Source organism: Megalops cyprinoides, chromosome 9 (genome assembly GCF_013368585.1).
Source record: "Megalops cyprinoides isolate fMegCyp1 chromosome 9, fMegCyp1.pri, whole genome shotgun sequence".
Lineage (NCBI taxonomy): Eukaryota > Metazoa > Chordata > Actinopteri > Elopiformes > Megalopidae > Megalops > Megalops cyprinoides.
In genome coordinates, this window is record NC_050591.1 from 13743079 (window position 1) to 13765737 (window position 22659).

General features: G+C 50.1%; 1 protein-coding gene across 4 annotated transcripts in view; it reads left to right on the plus strand.

Annotated features, from left to right (window-relative positions):
• Window positions 1-22659, plus strand: part of mark4 (microtubule affinity regulating kinase 4) — a 55464-nt gene that overhangs the window by 23631 nt on the left and 9174 nt on the right. For 2 of the 4 annotated variants that reach the window (XM_036537284.1, XM_036537286.1), the window contains exons 4-16: window positions 3988-4036; window positions 5491-5556; window positions 9860-9930; window positions 10070-10126; window positions 10977-11213; window positions 13440-13559; window positions 14294-14393; window positions 14770-14879; window positions 15678-15870; window positions 17484-17695; window positions 18646-18749; window positions 20448-20726; window positions 21991-22073. In XM_036537284.1, the coding sequence (XP_036393177.1) occupies window positions 3988-4036; window positions 5491-5556; window positions 9860-9930; window positions 10070-10126; window positions 10977-11213; window positions 13440-13559; window positions 14294-14393; window positions 14770-14879; window positions 15678-15870; window positions 17484-17695; window positions 18646-18749; window positions 20448-20726; window positions 21991-22073 (1681 nt within the window). The remainder of the gene's footprint in view (window positions 1-3987; window positions 4037-5490; window positions 5557-9859; window positions 9931-10069; window positions 10127-10976; window positions 11214-13439; window positions 13560-14293; window positions 14394-14769; window positions 14880-15677; window positions 15871-17483; window positions 17696-18645; window positions 18750-20447; window positions 20727-21990; window positions 22074-22659) is intronic. The other 2 variants (XM_036537285.1, XM_036537287.1) reach the window with 1 other exon arrangement.

The following is a 22659-nucleotide window of genomic DNA, read 5'->3' on the forward strand; positions in this document are numbered from 1 at the left end:
GCTGAGGTGGTATTCCTGTCCCCTTCTTCTGTTGAGAACCGACCCAAATTGCACTCTGCGGGCGTGGGGCTGACCGCACAGCCCACAGCCCGCCGGAGGAGAGGCCGTTTGAAAGGGGCCTGTGAGGGGTGCTGGCCCGCCCCACACGCCCCCGGGGCCAGGGGACTGTTTTCATCTTAATGGAAGACATGAAAGGGCCGTCATTAGCATAATCCGGCCTGTTTTTCGCGAGGAGGAAAGCCGTCGGAGGAGATGGCGATAAGCGAGGGCTCGGGAGGGGGTGGCTGCGGTTTCCGCGTCTGATCCCGTTCTCTCGCGTCTGAGTCAACAGAGGCCCGTTTGTTCGTCAGCGGAGCAGTGCGTGGAAGCGAATCTTAATGTCAGCACTTGGGGAGCTTCAAATTTTGACCAGCCCAGCCCAGCCCTTAGCACCACCCGCCCCCCCTACACCTGAACCCACCTCAACACATACATACGCGTAGTTGTATTTTCAAATTATTTGTTTTTGGCAGTGCCTGCATCCCCAAGCGGGGGAACAGTTCCCCGGGTTGGCACACTCACCTCCTAGCTTACTGTGCAGGCGTTTGTGGCCTGACAGTCTGAGCTGCCTCTTGGCACAGCAGTCGCCAAGATCACATGATTGAGTTGGGGGGGGGCATTTGTTCAGCTCAGACTGGGAACATTGGGCTAGGATTAACCTGCCTGAGGCCCAGGGGCTGCCTGTGTTTAACAGCTTCTGTGTTAGCAGCCACTGTTAGCGAAAAAATTTCCTCTTAATGAAAATAATGCCAGCTGTTTTGCAGGTCCCATATATAGAAATACCAGAGAGAGTGAGGGACTGGTTGTAATCCATCAGGAACAGGAAGTGAAGCTGTGGCTAGGAAATAAGTGGGGAGGGAGGGGGGAATGTAAAACGTGGGATGTAGGCAGCTTGTCTGTCCCTCTCTCCGCCCAGGACGGCCATGTGCAGGGAATTGTGGGACTGGGGGCAGGGAGTACTCGGTGGCAGATTTCACATCAGCCCCCGAGGGAAAGCGTGGCGCAGGCTGGACGGGGAAGAGCCCGGTCTTAATACCTGGGTCGGCATGGCAACAGTGACGTTGGCCATTGCCTGGGGAATGAACCAGGAAGTCGCTTTAGCGAGAGACAGAGATGCAGGGAGCCCGAAAGGGGAGGGGTGGTGGCGGGGGTAGGGGGGGAGGCTTATCTGATTATTATCTTTAGAGCTCAGGTGGACAGCTGATGCCCTGTCCCTCTCAATTCAATTAGGAGCAGTCACAAAGGGTTGGTATGCGTGTACGTTATGTTTGTGCATATGGGGGCCGTTTTCTCTGAGGCCCATTTGCATGTGAATGGACAGTGTCATTTGTATGTGTGCGTGAGTGTGCACATGTGTGTGTGTGTGTGTGTGTGTGTGTGTGTGTGTGTGTGTGTGTGTGTGTGTGATACGGAGAGAGAGAGAGAGAGAGAGAGAGCGCGCGCAAAGCGTTGCTGTCTGTGACAGAGAGATTAATTCTGTCAAACATGTGCAGTGTTATTATGTAACCTGTATGGTTTGGCGTGCAAAATGCTGAAATGTACGTGGCGCAAAGATGGAACTGCACTCACCGCACGGGGAAGCACAGAGACTCCGCTGTCCCTCCTCACAGCTGAGAGCGGCCGCCTTATGGAAATGCCCCGTGACAACTTGCTTGCTGAAAAATTAATACAAGTAAAGTGGTGAATCAAATTTACCTCATACTAAAATATGCTCTCAAAAAAAAGCTTCGCTGTCCAGTGGGGTTTTGCTTAGTATTCCCCCATGAAGACAGTAGAATATCGACTTACACACAAAAGGACCTGAATAAATATTTGCAACCATAAACATTAGCCAACATTCTCAGCACACCGTTTAAGGATAGAGGATAGGATGCAGGATAGAGTGCTAGGGCTGCATGTTCATTTGCTTGGTGATTTAAAAAAATTAGGGCTGCTCCTTATTAATGTGTTATACCTCACCGTTCAATATCTGTAATCACACGTCTGGGTGTGTCCAGCGCAAACCAGGATCAAGATATTAAATTACTGCGAGGCTGTGATGCAACAATAACAGGAGGAAAAATTAATGTTTGTGAAATGACGCTCGCTCTGGATTTTTTTCCCCTTAGGGCTTCAGCCACAACGTCACATACCAGAGAGCGAGTTCGCTGCCGAACAGCGGACGCCTCAGCTGACGTCGAAGTGAGACCCAGCTGCTGACAGGTTACCCGCGGGCAGAGCGGCAGGGATGGACCCTTTGGGTTATCTTACCGAGGTCAAACTGTTCTCGCATTTAAAAAAACCGAAAGGGAATGAAATTGTTAACCGGGCGATTCATTTTTTTTTTTCGTGAGAAAATGTGTCAGCGCGCATTACCGCGGAAGAATTTTCATACGCATCGCATTTGCCACCCCACTGCGTCTGGGGGGGGGTTGAAGAGAAAATGTCGAGTATGCAGCACGCTCGCGTGCGCGCTTTTTTGAAAACAGGCCAGGCAGCCCCCGCTTGCTTTGACGAGCTAAAAAAAAAATAAAAAAAAACAAAAAAAGAAAACGATGCTGCGCTGTTCCTTTCGGTCTCTCCGGGCTGTTTCGGAAACGTCTTCCCCCAGGCCTCTTGGACGCTGTCCAGTTTGTTAATGTGTGTGTGTGTGTGTGTGTGTGTTTGAGCGTTTGGCCCGTGCGCACCGCTCACAGTGAGGGCACTGTGAGCTGTGCTCATTCAGATATCGGCATGGTTAATCAATCTTGTTGCGAGGGTAAATTAACCATATTTCTTTTAATCGTCAAAAGTTTCTGTTTTACATTTGGTTTTGTTTTTTTTTTTTCCTCCTTCACCTTTCTTGCCTGAGGCGCTGAGATGTCTCATGTCTACAAGAGAAATGAAAATAATCATAATAATAGCGCAGACTCTTCTTTTTTTTGTCTACCCGCAAGAGGACATCAGCTCGGTAACAAAAATATCTAGGAGAGAGCGCAGAAAGGATTTTGTTCAAGGGTATGAGGGCCAAAGGCGGCGGTGTTGTTCGGCTCTGCCTGGGCAACATTTTTGTGTTGTGGAAGAATGAGCCTCACGACGCGGCGTTCTCACATATCTGCGCACATTCCTTCTTCTGTCGCGCGCTAGCGCCGTGAGCTTTCCCTCTCTGTCCCCGTGTAACAGGGCAAGCGTCGGCCACCGGCCTTCCCTCTCCAAGCCTCAGACCGCGTCTTCTCATTGTTCTAGAATCATTTCGCCGCAAAGGGCAGGGCCAGGCGGATGCGTTTTTGTTTTTTTTTCTTCGTTTTTTCCTGCTCGGTTGTGGCGCTCGGTCACCGAGCCCAGTTTACCCAGCTACAGCAGATGTCACGAGCGAGACGAGGAAGCTGGCGAACGAGTATGAGGGAGGATGAGTGTGCGACTGAGTCACTTAATAACTCCGGGGTGTTGAGGCACACCAGCAGATGGAACGCGCGGTAATGTTCCCCTGCTATTTCTAGAAAGTAAGAAAAACAAAAAATTCTCTTCATGATCAGTGAGGGAACCTTTCAGTCTGCCCGGAGGCAGCGGGCTCTGTCTAGTCATGTGTTCCCAGAGGAGCTGAACCTGCATATAGAGGGGGAAGGGGGTGGCAGAGGGTGGGGGTTGTGGTCTTGTGCGGATATCGGTATGTTTGTGAGGATATGGACAAACATTCTCTTCTCGTTCTGTTCTTGGTGTATTTCGGTGCTGTTTTTGGTGGGAGGATTGTGAGTTAAAAAAAGAAAACTAGAAACAATAAAGATGATTCAGGTCAGAAATTGCATGACGATCCGAACCACTGTAAACATTGTGGGAAGCTACGCTACATGGGGTTGAGTCATTTGCCCCTCCTCCTCACCTTACAGCATCTTCCCAACCCCACCCCATACACACACCCAGTAAGAGCCGTATTTCTGATTTTAATGTAACTCTCCTTTCTCTTCTTTCTCTTTTCTCTCTCGTTTGTAGCTCTTTCGAGAGGTACGGATCATGAAAGGCCTCAATCACCCAAACATAGGTAAGCCACTGAGGTTTTTTTTTACTCTGCCATTCGGCCTGAAAGAGGCTCCATTCAGGTGTGAAAGCCAAGGTGTCACCGCTCCTATCCAGACTGGGCTTGACTGTGTTTGTTGCCAAAACACCAGCTGAGGAGGAGCGAGGTACAGACAGCATGTAGAACCATGCCCCAGACACGCCCCTGGCGCCGGACCGTGCAGGTTGCACCGCGATCTGCCGGCTTTCCCACGATGCCTCACGGTACCCACAGTGCCGCCCTCTGGCGTTGTGTGAAAGGGGCCGCCCGCCTGCCCGCCCGCTGAGGGCCGCGCTCGCTGCGGGGGGCGGTGTACGCACAACACGCTGTGTCCTGACCTTGGTGGTGCAGCGGGGCTTTGAATGAGCAATGAGGCCTGTCTGCACCTCCCCTGGGAGCCCGATCCTGCTGACGCTCGGGCCTTCCAGATGAAGTCTGCTTGCAGTCGGGCACCGCAAGCGCTCCCCCGTCCTCCCGCCCCCGGGTTTGGACGCGCTGTCGATTCCTGCCTGGAAGCTGTAACCGCTGACTGGCGCTGCTTCGGCCCCCTCTTTACCTGGATGGCCGTGATTGATGCTGGTGCCAGTGCGGGTGCTGACGCAGACCTGTTTGATTGGACGCTGCGGCGAGAGGCGGCGTTTCATTGGCTGGCCCAGAGCCCCACTCCTGTCAGCCAGGCCCACACAACATAGTTCACAAGCAGACAGGGCCATGCCAGGTCACATCGGAGCCCGCTGTGGTCAATTACAGGGACCCGCGTGACTGTGCGTCCTCTGCAGTTGACCCACTTGGTTCAAAAGCCCATTCATTTTAACGTTGCACCATTGGCTGTTAAATGGTTTTCTTATCATTGAATAACAGGGATTTGCGCTGTTAGTTTTGCCTCTCAATGAAGTCCTGAGGCAGCTTTCCCAGCACAGAGGTATGCAGGGAAGGGTGGCCCTAGTTTGGTTCAGCCTTCTACGTCATGTAGATATTCGTGGTTCAGCCTCGGGGTGCTGCTTACCCGTGATAGGATGACCTTTCTGAGCCACATTCCAATCACGACGTCTGAATTTCTGCCTTCCCCCCATTTTGCACACAGGCTTGTGTGACTGACAGGACAATAACAAATAAATCACTTTGCTTAAAACATATGCACAGAGGCCAGACATAAATATCACCACCATCTCCAAGCAAAAGTGTCATGTTATAGGTGTCATTGGGTTAGTCTTAATATTTAATGTATGTGTCTACTTTTATTGATACATTGCAAAGTGTACATTCTTTATTGTAAGTGGGCAGCAGCACGACCCAATTACAATATTTACTGAGATGGTAAATATCCAGCTACGTAAGTGGGCAGTGTATAAAAAGGGTAAGCTATGTAAGTTACTCTGCCATGTCTGCTAAGCAAAATGTAACATGACTTGCTCTCTGTCTCCGTTTGTGACCTACAGTGCAGCTGTTTGAAGTGATAGAGACAGAGAAGACTCTCTACCTGATCATGGAGTACGCCAGCGGAGGTGGGTACCTGTGTTTGTTTTTGTGTTGCCACCACCTTTAACTTTACTTTAACACGTTAAAGAGAAGTGGCGTGGGAGACTCGCTGTATTGGTAATGCCGAGCATTGAACCCTGGTGTCTTCTCTTTTGAGGGTTTCCTGTCATCCAAGTTTGTTTACGTTCTATTTCGAGATGGGAGCCACTGGCACTAAAACCTACTCTTTACACGAAATTTCTTACAATTAATGAAAAAAAGCTAGTTTTAAAGTTCCACGCGACCTGACTGACACCTGTTGGCATGACACAGAAGAGAAACATTGCAAAAAATGGAACCTCTATACAGAGCAAAAAACAGTTCCTATGAAGTGACGTAGTAAATTCCTGCTTACAGGCATTGTTAAATGTCTCTTCTATCTTGGATTTTCAGTGCTTTCTTGTGGTTAGCTGAACTTTTGCATCCTCTTCAGCGTTCAGTAGTTTTCTAGGTGGTCAAAAAGGTTTGAAATGGTGTTTTTTTGTTTTTCCAAGAAGAAAGGTCATTCTGTCCATGGAGGAAATCAGTGTAACTTTGTAAATGCCTTTTCTGTAGTAACACCAGTGAAGTTACATTGTGTTACCTTAAATAAGACACAGGGGTTACATGCCTGCAAAACCTCCGCAAGGGAAGAAATCATGGCGCAAAGGCACACATCAGTTAATCCTATGGAAAAATAGAGAGGAGTCTATTCAGTTTAGCAGCAGAGTGTTTCGGCCTTAAATCTGAATAATGCATCTAATCAAGTGCTGTGTTTTTCCCCACTACTTACACAACATTTTTGTTGTGTCCAGTGACTGTCAAACCCATAATTTTGTGTAAAAAACAAAAAGTGAAAGAAACTTCTCTCCCACATACTCAGTGTTAAGGACAAAGAAGGGTTTGACTGAATGAAGTCTTCAGCTGAGCCTGTTGTATTCACAGGCCTACTGCAGAAATTTCTCTCATGGACATTTTTATCTAATGAAAGTCAGTAAGAAGTTTGTAGCTTTTAAATAACCCTCTTAGAGGATTAGGTACTTGAGGTTCTTCTCAACTTGAAGGGTGCAGGAACATTTTTGAGGCCGTGGCGTAGTCCGACTGGCCGATGTAGCTAAGACTGATATCCTCTGGTGTTCAGGCCCTTGCTTGACCGAGCTGATATGGAGTCCCCATGGCCAGTTGGGCCGGTGTCCAGGCCAGTAGCACCCACACATCTGACCTCTGTGGTGATCGGTGGCGTTCTGCGGCCGCAATGTTAAAAATTCCCAGCCGCAAGACCCCGCACCCCAGGCGGGCGACCTTCCTGGCACTCGGAGAATGTCACCCCGGCTCTTTCACAGAGCGGAAGCTTTCACCGCCCCCCCTGGCCTGCCCCTCTAACCCACGCCCATAGAACTGCGCCCGCAGGAGGGCTGCGATTGGCCTGACACGGAAAAAAAACTGTTCACGCACCCAAAGTGCGGCCCGGCCAGGGAGCGTGGCGTCCTTCTTCTGTGAGGCCCTGAGGCCGACAGGGCTGCAGATTGGTCCTTCAGGTGTAATCCGGCCCCTGTTTGCGGCAGTGGGACGGCCGGGTGGGAGGATGGCCACGTCTGGCCCCTCCCTCCCCTCCAGATCTCCGGCAGACTCGTGCGCCTGCACAGCGGTTTTGCTCCAGTTCCCCTTTAAAATAATGAGACCTGTGACTCGCGTCTAATCCACTTTACTCCACTAAGCATTCACCGACATAAAAATAGCCGCTGGCACATCAGTGTGGCTAACAAACATAAAAGATGGTACCATCGATGTGGTCTGTTCTCAATGACATGCGAGGCACCGGCCACCTCTCTGAGATCTGTGTAAAGAGCTGCCTGCTTATCCCCCCTCCCCAAAGATCATGAAGGCCTGATGGGCAGTGCCTGGGGCCTCTACTGTAACAGTCGGACATCTTGGTGAATCGTTTTAGTGCAGTGTTCCCTCTCGTTATATGTGGACTGTACGTTTTTGTCGGATGAATTTTGTCACCGCCCATCGCGTCCCTGTTCTTTTTTGTAGTTTTTCTCTCTTTTTGCCCGTGGCCACCCCCCTCCCCGCGCCCCCACCCTCTCCCTCAACCTCTCACACGGTGCCCGTGTCCCCCTTTTGTCCTTCCTTCCTGGCCCCTCCCACCATTTTTGAAACTCCTCCCCACCCTCGCTGAGCAAACGAATGCGTGTGCATCCCTCCTCTCCCTCCCTCTCCCTCTATCTCCCTCTGTTTTTCTGTGTACGTGCTTGCCTCCAGCCTGCAACGCGCATACACACACACAGCTATCCTTCCTCGTCCACACACACACACGCACACAGGCACACACTCAGGCACACAGACATGCACATGCGTCCGTCACATCAATCAGGCATCCAGCTTTGAGTCCGGCTCGATGCGCCTCAGACTGCTGCCAGCCGAGCTGCGTTCTCTCCCAGGCCTTGTGCACATCACCCCCCCCCCCCCCCCTCCCCTTTCTGCATTTCCCATCCTCCGTCACAGTCCTGGAAAAACTCCCCCATCAGGCCCTGCCGTCCAGCACCGGAGCCGGGGAGCCGTGCTGCAAAATCAGGCCCCTGCTAGCCGAGCAAAAGCAGCACAGTGTTATAGAGTACCCACCCCGACTGCCTCACGCATAGAAACAAACATCCTGCCAGATCAGGTCCTACCCTCCACCACTAAGGCCTGGAAAATACACTGCCAGATAAGGTCCTGTTTAATATGCTTCTATCTCTCTCTCTCTCTCTCTCTCTCTATGTTCCTCTTGCACTCATGTTTATACAGTGGACCTGCCTGTCTTCAGCTAGCAGAAGTAATCACAGAGCTCTCTGCCTTTATCCTTATCCCCCTTTCCTCCCTCTTTCTCTCACTCTCTCTCCCTCTCCCTCTCTCTCTCACGTTGCCGCTCCGTGTCTGTGGCTCATTAAGTACAGCCCTTTTTTATCCTTATCCCCTGACTGCCTCCTGACTGTCAGCCTCCTCCCTCCTTCAGTGCCTTTTAATGAGGGGGAATCTTTAATCCAGCCCCCCTCCCCACAAGTGCACACACATGCATGCATGCGCTAACACACGCTTGCTCACACACACATGCACGCGCATGCACACACTAACACACTTACACACACGCGTGCACGCATGTGCACGCACTCACATATGCCTACCCACACACACACACACACACACACACGCATGCACGTGCTAACATAATCTTACTCACAGGCATGCACACGCATGCACACATATGCACACTCTCTCATACGCTTACTCACACACACATGCTTACACAAGTGTGCAAACGCTTACATACGCTCACTAATACATGCACATGCTCATGCATGTTCACGCTCACATGCACTCACACACATATGCATAGGTCCACAGACATTCACACACACACACATACATGCACATCCTGACATACGGTAACTCACACACACATAGACGTTACACACAGACGCGCACGCATTTTCTTTAAAAAAACCAATCCAACCAACTTAAAGACTGATGTGAGAGTGTGATCCAACATTTTAAAAATTTTTCATTTAGACCCTAGTAGTATACAGCTGTAGTATACATTTTTGCCTATGAGTAAATACTGTAAAAGTCATTGTACTTGCCTGTACTTGCCATTGTACTTCTGAGGGCAGTAGAAACAGAAACACAAAAATAAACTGTTCTCACAGTACTGCAATGAAGGGTTCAGATTGCCAGGCATATAAAAAACATTGGGGACATACCATTCCATGTAAAGTATTCAGTAAACAGCATCCCATTTTAATTTTTGGTTAAATTCTGAAGCGCTCCCATTTGATTGGTTGGGAGGTGTTACTGGGATCATCAGAGTAGTGCTTAAGAGCTGCTGCTTCTAATTCTAGCCCCTTGCCGTCTGATGTATCACTTAAGTACGAAATGAGGTGTGAGAAATTCATTTGGTTTCACAGTGGTGTAATGTTATTTGTTTGCTGCCTGAGAGATTTGTGATGTAGTTTCAGTACTGAGGTGCAGTTGACAATGAATTATACCCCAGTGTAGCCAATGCTAAATGTCAACAACTAGGATAACTCAATATTAGTGCATTTGTAAATGTCCTTGTAGTGTTTTATTCATTGTTGATTAATGTTAAAAATGTACATTAGCCAAGCAAATATCTATTACCTATTATTTCAAGTGTCATCTGTGGTGGTTTTGGTCCTGAAGTTGTGTAGTAGATTCAAATGACCTAAGCAGTCTTTTTAATAGAAAGTATAGAAGTCAGAATGTTTTTTGTCAGCTGTAAAATGGCTTCTTGCCTGCTCTCTCCCTTAGGTGAAGTGTTCGACTACCTCGTGTCTCACGGGAGAATGAAGGAGAAAGAAGCGCGAGCCAAATTCCGTCAGGTGAGCTCTCGTGACACTCCTGACCGCCAGGTCTGGACAAAAACCGTGCTGTCCCAATCCTCAGAACAACCACGGGTGAAACAAACATGGCTCCTAATAACAAAGATATGTGGCATCTGTCTGCCTGTCTGTCCCATAGATTGTGTCTGCCGTCCACTACTGTCACCAGAAGAACATTGTCCACAGAGACCTCAAGGTGAGTGTGCAGCTACAGTGAAAACACCATCAGTTGCTCATCGGTACATAGAGTACCTTAGGGCTAATATCACAGAAATAGAGGCCACTGTTATCAGCAGAGTTATTTGAATCTGAATATCTGAATATGATTGAAAGGTCATTAAGGGCAGACCAGAGTTGGTTTCCTCATGCAGTAGGCTATCTTTGCAAGTGATTAACTCTCAAAGTTGAGCCTGAGCCTGAATGGCTCCCAGGGTCAGAGTTCATCTGAGTTTTGTGGTGCAAAGCGGCTTGAGCCTCAAGCCTGCCCCCTGGCAGGACGCCGGCTCATTATAGGGCTTTTGCCCACAGCGGCCTCTCGATTGCGAAATGCTGAACAGAGGGGCACTCCAGCCTGGTCTTTGGTGTGACCAGGATTGAACCCAAGCTCTTTTGCTTTCGGGTCGAACTCAGGAGACCATCCCCATTTGCGGTTTTGCATTTTTCATTATTTTTCATTTTTCATTTCAGCATCCCCACCACCCTTCTTCCCTTTTTGTCAACACTTTGTGGCAGCCCATGCTTTCGTACATATCATGTGGTCATAGCATCCCTGTGCAAATGTACATATTACTCACTCCTTACGTGATATTTATACTGAAAATGGGGTTGTTTTGTGTCAGGAACAAATCCACAAATGCTGTACCAATAGTTTAGAATTTTCCGGAAAGCAGATTCCACATGGGGATCTCAGAGCATATTCCCTGCGAATCGCTAGGGATTCCTGTGTGTATATTTGTCTGAAGGACGAGAAAGCAGAGTGTAGCCATCCCTAGAGAATAGCGACACGTCACTGTCTCTGACCGCCTGTACTGTTTGGGCTGACGTAGGCGGAGAACCTCCTGCTGGACGCCGACTCCAACATCAAGATCGCCGACTTCGGCTTCAGCAACGAGTTCACGCTGGGCAACAAGCTGGACACCTTCTGCGGCAGCCCGCCCTACGCTGCCCCCGAGCTCTTCCAGGGCAAGAAGTACGACGGGCCCGAGGTGGACATCTGGAGCCTGGGGGTCATCCTCTACACGCTGGTCAGCGGCTCGCTGCCCTTTGACGGACAGAACCTCAAGGCAAGACCACCCCTTCCACACATTTACATTACATTACCTTACATTCATTTAGCAGGCACTCTTATCTAGAGCGAGTGTATCCATTCAAGCTGAATGGGCAACGGTGTCAGACCAGGCTAACAACACTACAGACCACAAACACACACACACAGACACACACACCCGTTACTGACTAGGCCACTACAGCAGAGGGTCTCCAAACACTCCCAAACCGGGACCCTCTGAAAACATAGCCCAGCATGTTATCAGGTAGGACAAAAGCAATAGAGTGATATCTTAAGGATGTCAAAATAGATGCGTGTTCCCTAGCCAGTGTATTGTTTAGTTTGATCGATATGAGTGTCTCTGGAAGTTCGTGGAAGGGGTATAAAATGCTTTGTTCTGCTCGGTAAGACATTTTGAGACATTTTAGTCTTTCACAGTTCACAGTAGCTCTGTCCATTGAATGTCTGATGAAGTTTTACCCACCCATCAGCTGTTGGTACAGACTGCCATTCTGCACTGACCTTGGATCAGCTTCTGATGTTATGTCATAATAATTTCGGGTGGGATTAAGTGTTGGGCAATCTGATCCTGGATTGCCTTTGGGGTAGAAAGGACTCAGAGCAAACTGTCATTAGCCCAAATAACCACTTAATGAAGCCGTTTCCATCTCTTTTTGGCTGTTTTTTAAGCGCTGTTCCAAGCGCTGGCCCAGCTCCTACCCAATTCCTGCTAATGCTTCCTGCTCGTAAGTTTATCACCCGGCTGCCGTCGGCCCCTTGTCTCTGGGCATGGCAATGTTTCGTAAACAACTGCATTAATCTCAGGAATCAACTGCCTGATCTCAAGCATCAGCAAGATCTGAACTGGGAGGCCTACTTCCTATTCCTGCACCTGTACGACTGGAAGAACTGGATTAATGACGCTGCCTCACAGTGGAGTGGTGGTGCTGAGCAGCCGGCATGTCATCATGATTAAGAGATATCCTGTAATGAGAATGCTTTTGTTGATGCAGCTCATGGGCGCGGCAAGTAAATACATGTTTAAATGTTTAAATTGATTAGCGGCTCGGTCGGTTTCCGTTTCTTCCTCTTCCCCTGACAATGCGCCCCCCTCATTATTACATGTTAATGTCAGTTCATATTGTTTAGAATAATCCAGGACAAATCTGTATCCAAATCTGACTGCTTGTCATCAGGAATGAACATGAATTGGCACTTTTGAAAATGTATCACATGTTTAAGTATGAAATACAAGGTTGTGGGCGTCTTCTCATCTGTAGGTAGCAGTGTGGTGTTGAGGTAAGGAACAGGGCTTGTAACTGAAAGGTTGCCAGTTCCATTTCCTCATAGGCCGCTGCTGTTATACCCTTGGGCAAGGTACCTAACCTACAGTTTGCTTCAGTAAATCTCCAGCTGTATGAATGAATAACATGTAATAATGTAACCTAAGTCAGAATCTGCTAAATGACAATGGATCTAATGGACCTTTCTCAGTCATAAGTATGGCAGTTCTTGCCATGGTCTTTTTTTATCAATACACTGTAGATTTGGATGATGTAAATGTGCATACATTTATGTATTTGGAAGAAATGATTTTTAATGCAGGACATTCACAGATGAAAGTAGTCCTGTTTGTTGTTTCACAGTTCAGACCAGTTATTCTGTGGAAGCAGTTATTGGAGCAGTTATTTTGTGTTCCTGCCCCATCCTCTTAAAAACGTTTAAGTGGGGGAGGCTTTTCCATACTCGCATGTAATGAATGCGAGAACTCGTCCTCAGAGCACCTTGTAATTGATTCTTTGTGTTTTCCCGCGGTGGGGGGATTTCGACCGGGAACCTGGCCTCCCCAGGTGTCAGACAACACGAGGCGAGTCCTCACAGCACATTGAAACAAGCAAACAGCGGTGATAAAGCAAAATGATGTAAGGCAGTAGCCGGCTTCCCAGGGATTTCTGGGACGGTGTCCTGTGTAAGTTGTGACAGTGAATTTAAACAGCAGAACAGCGTCTAGCAAACAGACTGCATGTTTAGCCCGGCGGGGGTCCCTGTTCTCACTACCGGTCTTAGTGGGGGGTCCGCGCGGGGTCAGAGAGCAGGTGAAAGCTCTCAGAGCACTGGCGTGTTCCTCACCCAGGCGGTGGCCCTTGCAAATGAAGGCTGAGAAGCGCTTAGCGGCGCGTCGCTAACCGGCGTGTCGCTAACCAGCGTGTCGCTAACCGGCGTGTCGCTAATCGTCCCGCAGGAGCTGCGCGAGCGGGTGCTGAGGGGGAAGTACCGCGTGCCCTTCTACATGTCCACGGACTGCGAGGGCATCCTGCGACGGTTCCTGGTGCTCAACCCCACCAAGCGCTGCACCCTGGAGGTGAGGGCAGGCCACTGCACGCGCACACACACACGCCCTCAGCCAATCGCACGGACTCAGGGCGGAGTCTCACGCCAGGGTCAGAAGCTGGAACCAGTTACACAGTTTTGGGATCATTACCATGAGACGGAACCAATCACTGGGGTTGAGGGTGGAGTATGATGTCAGGGCCCTAAGGTGCAAGCAATCTCAAGGTCTGAGCTAAACTTGGGGCAAACATGCAGCTCAGAGTAGCTGAGTCCATGCTCTGAATAGGTTCGGTGAGTCACTATACCACTGAAGAGCCATAGAGGTGAGAGTCCTGGAAGCAGAACTAAGACCCAGCTCAGACCAACATGACTATGCCATTTACACTGACCTGACATCAGCTTTGATCCTGTCAGTCCAATTATATAAAGCCTCCTTACATTCCACTACTTACTCCTTACACTACACTAAAGGAGATGTGATCCAAGTTTACAGATACTGGAGAGCTCAATTACGATTATATCGTAAAATCAATTTGTCTAAACATGACCTGGGAATAAAATGTTGATCCAGCAGCCGATATCAAATGGCAAACCTTCAGCGAATGTCATCTGTTCTGTTTGTCATGCAAGTTGTAATTCGGTGCGGTCAGGAGCCTGACTTCAACCCCAGCTCTTCGCATCGAGAAGTTAGGCTGAGGTTGGTGCGATCTTGGCTCGTTGGCTCGGGTCTGATGTGTTGCGGATGGTTCCCCGTCTCTTTCTCAGCAAATCATGAAAGACAAGTGGATGAATGTCGGATACGAGGGCGAGGAACTGAAGCCCCACGTGGAGCCGGTGGAGGACTACAATGACGCCAGCCGCATCGGTGAGGGTTCCTGACCCGTCTCCCTGTTCATCCCCCTCTCCTGCCTTATCCCCTCCTCCTTCCGGCCTCCACGCCGCTCTCCCTTGCCCCACATTCTGTTCCCCACCCCCGTGTCTTGCTGGTGAGGTCTCTTTCAGGTTCCTCTATGAAATGAGCGCTTGTGCAGTTTGAGATGAGTGATTGCTTTGGTTGCTTTGGTTTCAGTCAAAGCAAGTTATATTGGTTGTGATATGAAAGAAGGGGCATTGTTAGTACTGCTGATGAGATGAACCGTCAGATGAGTTTTTGCCCCTTTTTTAATCCCGCATTCATTCTTGCTCTCTCCCTGTCTGTGTCCATCTGTCACTCCCTCTTTCTCTCTGACTCCACCCTGCAGAGGTGATGGTGGGAATGGGCTACTCTCGCGAGGAGATCAAGGACGCCCTGACCAATCAGAAGTACAACGAGGTCACGGCTACGTATCTGCTGCTGGGCCGTAAGAATGAGGTGAGCCAGGCCAGTAGGGGGCGACAGCAGCGGGGCTGAGGCCGCCAGCCAGTCCTCGTGTCACACAGCAGAGTGGAGAACGTTGGATGTGCGCGGCCGCTGTGTCTTTGTTGCTAATTCTGTTTTGAAGATGAATTATTTTGTGATGTTGACGTGTAAAGAAGCTGGCAGACACTTAGTTAAACAAACAGTTGTTAAATTTTCATAATTAAAATAAAACAGAACTCATTAAAAACCATGAGTGCAGTCACAGCTAAACTGTAATCAAACAAATGTAACTCTTCCCCAGCCATACACCTATATCTCACAAATAAGACTCCAATCAGGCATGTTGGGAATTTTTGGGGACGGGTGGGGGTTCTCCTTCACATGATGATTCAGCTGATCATAATTTCTCCAAAGAGCTGATTTCACAGTCTGATCATTTAGAGGGATTGCAGGATTTTCTGTGCAGAACAAGGCTGACAATTGTACTTTGCAGATGCCCTTATCTGTTTACTAAGTGCATGCTTACAATGTCAGTAGATGTTGTACCACATTAAGGGGAGCTTAATTACAGCAGCATTCTTTGTGGGATTTGAACCCACGACCCAGTGGGCCGTAACTGGAACAGAGTGTGTGATTCTGCAGCGCATCGCCGCTCACCGATCTGCTCTCAGCGGGTCTGTTCAAGCTGTGCTCTTGCTGTTCTTGTGATGTCATAGTTATGAATGTCCATGACCAGCCCCCTGATGACCTGACTCAACCCCCTGACCAGAGGAAGTGTTTCTTCTGTTTGTTCGTTTGTCGCCGTGACAGCTGGAGGGCAGCGAATCCCGGTCAGGCAGCAGCCTCTCTCTGGCACGGGTCCGCCCCAGCACCATCACCAACGGCACCAGCAAGCACTCCTCCTCCGCCGCCGCCTCCTCCTCCTCCAGCTCCGCCTCCTCGCACAGCAAGACCCAGCGGAGCGCCTCCACCTACCACAGACAGAGGCGGCACAGTGACTTCTGTGAGTGACGCCTCCCCACCCTCCGAGCACCACACAACCCGGCCTACGTAGCGTTTCAGTGAAGTTCTGTTTTTCCAGTAAAGGGTTAAAAAGCTTTTTCATGAAATGACCTCACCTGGCACTGGTTATACCATCATTTTGATAGAATGCATTGTGTTTCATTATGCCTTAATTTACTGTTACTCCAGACAAGATTGATAAGACTCCGGTTGCCAGATACTGCTACCCCCCCATCTTTTAAAAGCATTCAGCAGTCGTGATTTCTCGTAAAAAGGTTCCTTTCCAGCCCATCGACTCAGCAACACTGACCTCAGATCAGTGCTCACCAAGTTATCGCCGGCGCTCACTTCCAATCTTCCATTTGCTGATTGGATTGAGGGTTAGCGTGTGACACTTGAGCTGCGCATCACCATCTTAGACACAGAAGCACCACTGACCCACTTCAAGGGTTGACCCACTATGCGTATGCTGACTGTTTACATAGCCGTACCCGACTGTTGATGTGCGTGTTGCGTCTCACGTTGCTTATGTCATGCTTATGAACAATACAATCTAATAACTCCTGCCAATAGCAATGATGAAATGAGAAAGTGACGGATTGTTATTAGTTGGCTCTAATGTACAGTGAGCCTCAAAGTGGCTTCAGTGCAGCTCGTGAGCTGAAAAGTGACCCTCCTGGTCCAGTTAAATAATGTAGATCTTTGTTGCTCACTCTCTGAGAGCTGATCTCAGATCAGTGTGTCTGAGAGAACACTTAATAGGTTGCAGTTCAGCAGGAAACGCAAGGATGAAGATTAGACAGCTTTCCCCAGGAGGATCTCGTTTGAGAACTTAAAAGAAACTGGATGAATGGATGAATACTAATTATTACTAAATTCAATTCATGACAGTTAAATTGTAACAATGTGCAGTACGTGACTGATCTAAGGCAAGCACACAGATGGCGTTCCCTAGAGCATGATGATATTTTTACTTTCACAATCTAGCTGACAAATCAGTGGTGCTTTCCATTAGTGGTAGAGGAAGGAGGCTTCCTGAACTCTAGGTTCTATGTTCGAGGTTCTGTCAATCACTGACTTTTTTTAACCAATCAGCACAATGATTCGGCCAAGCGAGTCACTGAAAATGGAAAAGCTCCACCCATTTTGGAGTTTATGAAGCGTCACTCTCTCATTGTTTTTTTCTACATCAGAAAGACCAGAAGAAATGTATCCCTATCATGTGCCCTATCACACTCCATACATAAATATGAGCTGTCAGCATCACTGTAAATCTCTGGGACAGCAGCAGGACAGCAGTGTAGCATAGTGGTAAGGAGCAGGGCTTGTAACCAAAAGGTTGCTGGTTTGATTCACCATTAGGACATCAGGTTGTATCCTTGGGCAAGGTACTTAACCCACAGTTTCCTTTATTAAATATCAAACTGTACAAATGGATAAAACGGTAACCAATTATATGTAAGTTGCTCTGGGTAATTGCGTCCGCTAAATGATAATAATGTAATGTAGTATGTCTTGGGCCACAGTCTCACTGTAAAGTTTCTCTGCTGTGTAACACTTCTTGACCCTTGCCCTAAGCGTGCTTTTTAACGAGCCCTCCCCCCCCCCCCGAAGGCGGGCCCTCCCTGCCGGTGGCGCACCCAAAGCGCAGCCCCACCAGCACGGGCGACGGCGAGCTGAAGGAGGAACGGCTGCCGTCCCGCAAGGCCAGCTGCAGCGTGGTGGGCAGCCGCAGCATCCCGCCCTCCAGCCCCATGGTCAGCAGCGCCAACAACCCCAACAAGTCGGAGATCCCCGATCGCCGCAAAGAGATTAACGCCACCACGGTGAGGAGGAGGAGGAGGAGGAGGAGGGAAAGGGAGAGACATGGGGTAAAAGGGAGGGAGCGTAGAGGAAGAGAAACAGAGAGGGAGATGGGGAGGGAATGCAGAGTAGAGGGAGGTAAGAGGAGATGGAGCAGAGGAATTCGGGGTACGGAGAGGAGAAGGAAAAGAGGGCTTGGGGGATAAAGGGAGAAAGATGTAGAGGAGTATTGGAGATGGGGCAAAGCAGTGGCGGGATTGGACAGTAGGAGTGAAGAGGAGAAGGCAATAAGTAACAAAGAGGAAGGATTGGGGGGGAGAGAGAAGCTTGAGCTTCAGGTCACTGCTAAGCGTATTTTAAGTGTCTGCTGAAGCAATCTTCCAATTGGAGCAGTGACTTCAGGAAGAGAAGAGAAAATTGGAGGTAGAAGAGCAATTGGGAAAGGAGTGGGTAAAGTGTGAGAAGGGTCCAGCGTGTGAATAAGAGCGAGATGGAAGTGAAGGATAGGAAAACGGGGAAAGAAGGGACAGGGAATGAAGGGAGGGGAGAGAACAGGATGAACAGAATGAGGAAAGGAGGGCTGAAGAGCAGGAGAGAGAGCAGTAAGTGCACGAGGGTGAAAATGTGCCTGGGGTGAGGGGGAGACAGAGTGTTTTTGGAGCCACTAGTGAAATGAACTGCAGCTAGTTCCCTTTTTTCGCTGTCTGCGTTTGCATTGACGCAGTTGTTCCTTCTTTGCCGAAGTGAAAGTATGTAAAATGTCACCCTGGGTCAGCCGTGTTTCCCCGAATGCATTTGATAGTCAAACAAGCGGCCGGTCAGCGCAGTGGCTGCAGAGCATGAGTTTGAACTGATAGTTGAGCTCAGAGTCAGTCCGGTCACAGGCGCTCGGAGTCAGTGCAGTCACACCTGCCTTTGCCCTTCTCTCCCCCCCCCCCCCCCCCCCCCCCACCCCCCACCTTTCCAAAACCAGAACAACATCCCTGCAAGTGCCATGACCCGGCGGAACACCTACGTGTGCACCGACCGCTCCAGCACCGACAGACACTCCCTGTTGCAGAACGGCAAGGAGAACAGGTGAGGAATGCAGTGAGCGCACACGTCAGGGTTACTGTGACTGTGCGTGTGCGCGTCTGTGTGTGTGTGCGTCTGTGTGTGTGCGCGTCTGTGTGTGTGCGCGTCTGTGTGTGTGTGCGTCTGTGTGTGTGTGCGTCTGTGTGTGTGCGCGTCTGTGTGTGTGCGCGTCTGTGTGTCTGTGTGTGTGCGCGTCTGTGTGTCTGTGTGTGTGCGCGTCTGTGTGTGTGCGCGTCTGTGTGTGTGCGCATCTGTGTGTCTGTGTGTGCGTCTGTGTGTGTGCGCGTCTGTGTGTGTGCGCGTCTGTGTGTGTGCGCGTCTGTGTGTGTGTGCGTCTGTGTGTGTGTGTGTGTGTGGGTGCGTGCACACGTGTGTGATTGTGTAATCGTGTCTGCCCAGCATGGGGAGTTGTGGTCACTTAAAGCTGCAGATGGGGACATATCATCATAGCATGGCATCTTTCACATTTGTAGTCCTGGCCATTCTGTGGTCTTGCATGCTGCAATACTTCAGATACTGAGCATCTCTAATCGCTATGGCGGATGACCCTCTGGCATTTAGTCTGTAAGGGCAGCATGGGCCCGTGCATGGTATGGATCTAGAGAAAGCCAAAGCTGGCAGTGTGCCTGTGTAACCCACAGCAACCGTACAGGCCCTGTCGATACGATGCCACATCAGACATACAAACACGCACATGCACATGCACACACACACACACACACACACACACAAGCATGCAGGCTCAGTCAGGGAAGAGAAAAATACTGTCCGAAAAGCACTCATTTGTCCCGGTCCTTGTTTAGATGGGGTGGGGTGGGGGTGAACACATGCGCGGCCGTGGAGGCAGCCCCTATCAGAGCGCTCGTTATTCAGAGCGTTAAGCAAAGCGGCCCCAGGCCAGCGCCCGCGCTCGCGCCCGCGCCGACGGTCGCGCACGATCTCTGTCACCGGGGCAGCGAGCGGACGGGGAGCGGGGACAGAGGGCCGCGACGTCTGCCACAGCCGCCCGGCGAGCTGGTGCCGCTCCGACGGCGGACGCCTGCCCCTCCGCCCCTCCTCTCTGTCCCCCTCTCTCCTCCTCCGTGCGTCCATTCCAGCCTCTGCTTTCCTTCCCCTCCCATGTCTTTCCTCCCTCCCTGTTTTGTCCTCTTTCCCTCTCTCCTGTTTGTCTCCGTCTCCTCTGCTGTCCTCCTTTGCCCTGATCGCTCCCTCTCTTTCACTCTTCAGGTCCTTCTCCTTCTCTCTGCTGTCTCGTCTCTGTCTCCACTGTCTTTCTCCTCTCTTGCCCTCTCCCTCTCTCTTCTCTCCCTTCGCCCTGCATTCTCTCTCGGTCCGCTTCTCCTCCCCCACTTCCCCATCTGTCTTCCTGTCTCCCCCTTTCTCCCCCTCTCTCCGTGTCTCCTGCAGTATTGATGTCCATCAGTCCCCTCTCTTGCTCACTCACTCTCTCTTTCTTACTCTCACTCCCGCTGTCTGTTTTTGTCCCTCTCTCCCATAATCAGATTTATAATTACAGGCATCATTCACCTTTACTTGGGTTTTCGGTGTGAGGGTGATGTCAGCAGGGGTTGCTTCTGTAGACACTGAGCAGGAGGTAGTATTACTTAACCTTACATGTGTTGTTGGTGAAATCTCTCTCTCTTTGTCTCTTTTTCTCCATCTCTGTCTCTTTTTTCCCCTCTTCCTCCTCTTCTCTCTCAGCTCCCTGTCCCACCGCCTCCCCCCGGCCTCCCCCTCCACCCACAGCATCGCCGGGGCGGGGGCGTCGGGCTCCTCCTCGGGGGAGCGGTCCCGGCTGACCCGCGGCTCCACCATCCGCAGCACCTTCCACGGGGGCCAGCTGCGGGACCGGCGGCCGCCCCCCCACGCGGCCCCGCCCACCTCGCCCACGCTGTCGCACGACGCCAGCCCCCTGCCCCACGCCCGCAGCCGTGCCACCTCCAACCTCTTCAGCAAGCTCACCTCCAAGCTCACGCGCAGGTAAGAGGAGAGGAGAGGAGTGGCCAGGGGAGGGTCCCCTGTCCACAATGCATTGCGGCTCGGGAGCGCCCAGGTGCTATTCCAGCCCACCGTGTTAGAGAACTACAATCACAGTGTTGAGTTCCATCTTGGAATGTAATTTGGATCATAATCTGGAGAGTAATAAGGATTCTGTTCACAGTTTTCTGAGTAACGTAAAGAGAAGCTAACTGTGGGTTATGCAATAGACATTAGTCCTCAGACCAATCCCACACCTCATTTTGTACTCACCAAATTGTGAATTATCAGATTTGACAGCGATGTTAACTGATGGTGTTTAATGAGTTGCATCAAATGCAAATAGTACATGGTCTACACCATTGATGATTGCTGTGTGTTCCAGTAATGATGTGTGCTGAAGAGTTTGTGTGTTGCAGTGCCGCAAACACGAAAGTTCACCATCACAGGTTTAGCCCAGTATGGCCTGCATTTTAGAGCTGGCCAGTTTGTGAAACACTATTCCTGTGTGTGTGCATGGATTGTTATGGACCACCTTAAAAGCCAGTTCAGGTCAATAGCATCCCGAGGCATTCTGTGTGTGCGTGTGTGTGTATGTGTGTGTGTGTGTGTGTGTGCTTGGCTGGGGGAACGGTGAGGAAGGCATACACCCATGCATGAAAATGACCAATCCACCCCGACGACGGACGACCCCAGTGCTCAGTTGTGTGTGAGTGCGAGCGTGTCTGTATTCAGATGTGAACTGTATGGCCCACGCTGGCCAGGATCGCTGCACCTATGGCCAAAAGTCCCGTCAGCCCACCTTCACTACGGCACGGCTCTCTTTTGGGCGTAGGCGCACGCAAACTTGGGACGGGTGACGGCACCTGTCCGAGCGAGTGAGCGAGTGGACACAGGCAGACGTGTTCCTGACTGCCCCCACCCCTCGCAAGTGCCCTTAATCAGCATTGACTTTTCCCTGGGCTTATTCCTCTATTAACCTCAAGCTTCAAACCCCCAGACCATGTCTACCCCTTTCTCTCAGTCTTGGCTGTGATGGTTGGGGTGGGGCTTTTTGGTTTTGTTTAACTTCTATTCTTATATTTGTTTGCTTTTCCTTGCCAATCAGCTGCACTCTCTCTTTCTCTCTCCCCACTCTCTCTCTCTCTTTTTCTCACTTTCTTTCTTTGACTGTATCTGTCTTTCTTTCTCTGTGTCTCTCTCTCTCTCTCTCTCTCTCTCTCTCTCTCACTCGCTCGCTCTCTCTTTCTCTGTCTCTCTCTCGTAGGGTCAATCTTGACCCCTCTAAACGCCAGAGCTCAAACAAGTCCGTCTCGGGCTGTACTCTTCCACAGGGATCAAAAACAGTTAGTAAGTCTTCTTCCCATGTTTCCAGCTTCTTCACTCTGTCTGTCTGTCTGCCCGCCTGCCTGCCTGCCTGCCTCCGCCCATTTTCACTGCTACTGGTCTGCTGCCTGCCCTCAGTCCGCCTTGCGTCTCAGAGCGCCCCCTGGAGGTCACTGTCAGCACAGCACACACTCAGCCGGGGCCTGAGGACTTCACCCAATCACAGCAGCTCATTTCTTTTTTCTTAAACACAGTGATGCAGCTGGGTTTGTCATGAGCATTTGGATAATACGCTCTTTGACATACATTTCAAATACATAAGACTTACAGGCAAAATAATTTACATTACATAACATTATACAATACATGATTTAAATAAGAATATATGTAATCCAGGGTGGCTCTACTCCTAGAGGGTCACAATCCCAACAGGTTTTCCAGCTCTTTAAACCACTAACACTCTCAGAACTCTGGAAGGAAGCTGAATTGGGTCATTTTGTACAAAGAGGCAACAAACCCACTGCTTGGCTGAAATGAACACTTTCTGACAATGTGACCCTCAAGGACCAAGTCTTGATTAGCTTTGGTGTTACGCAAAGACACCAAAATA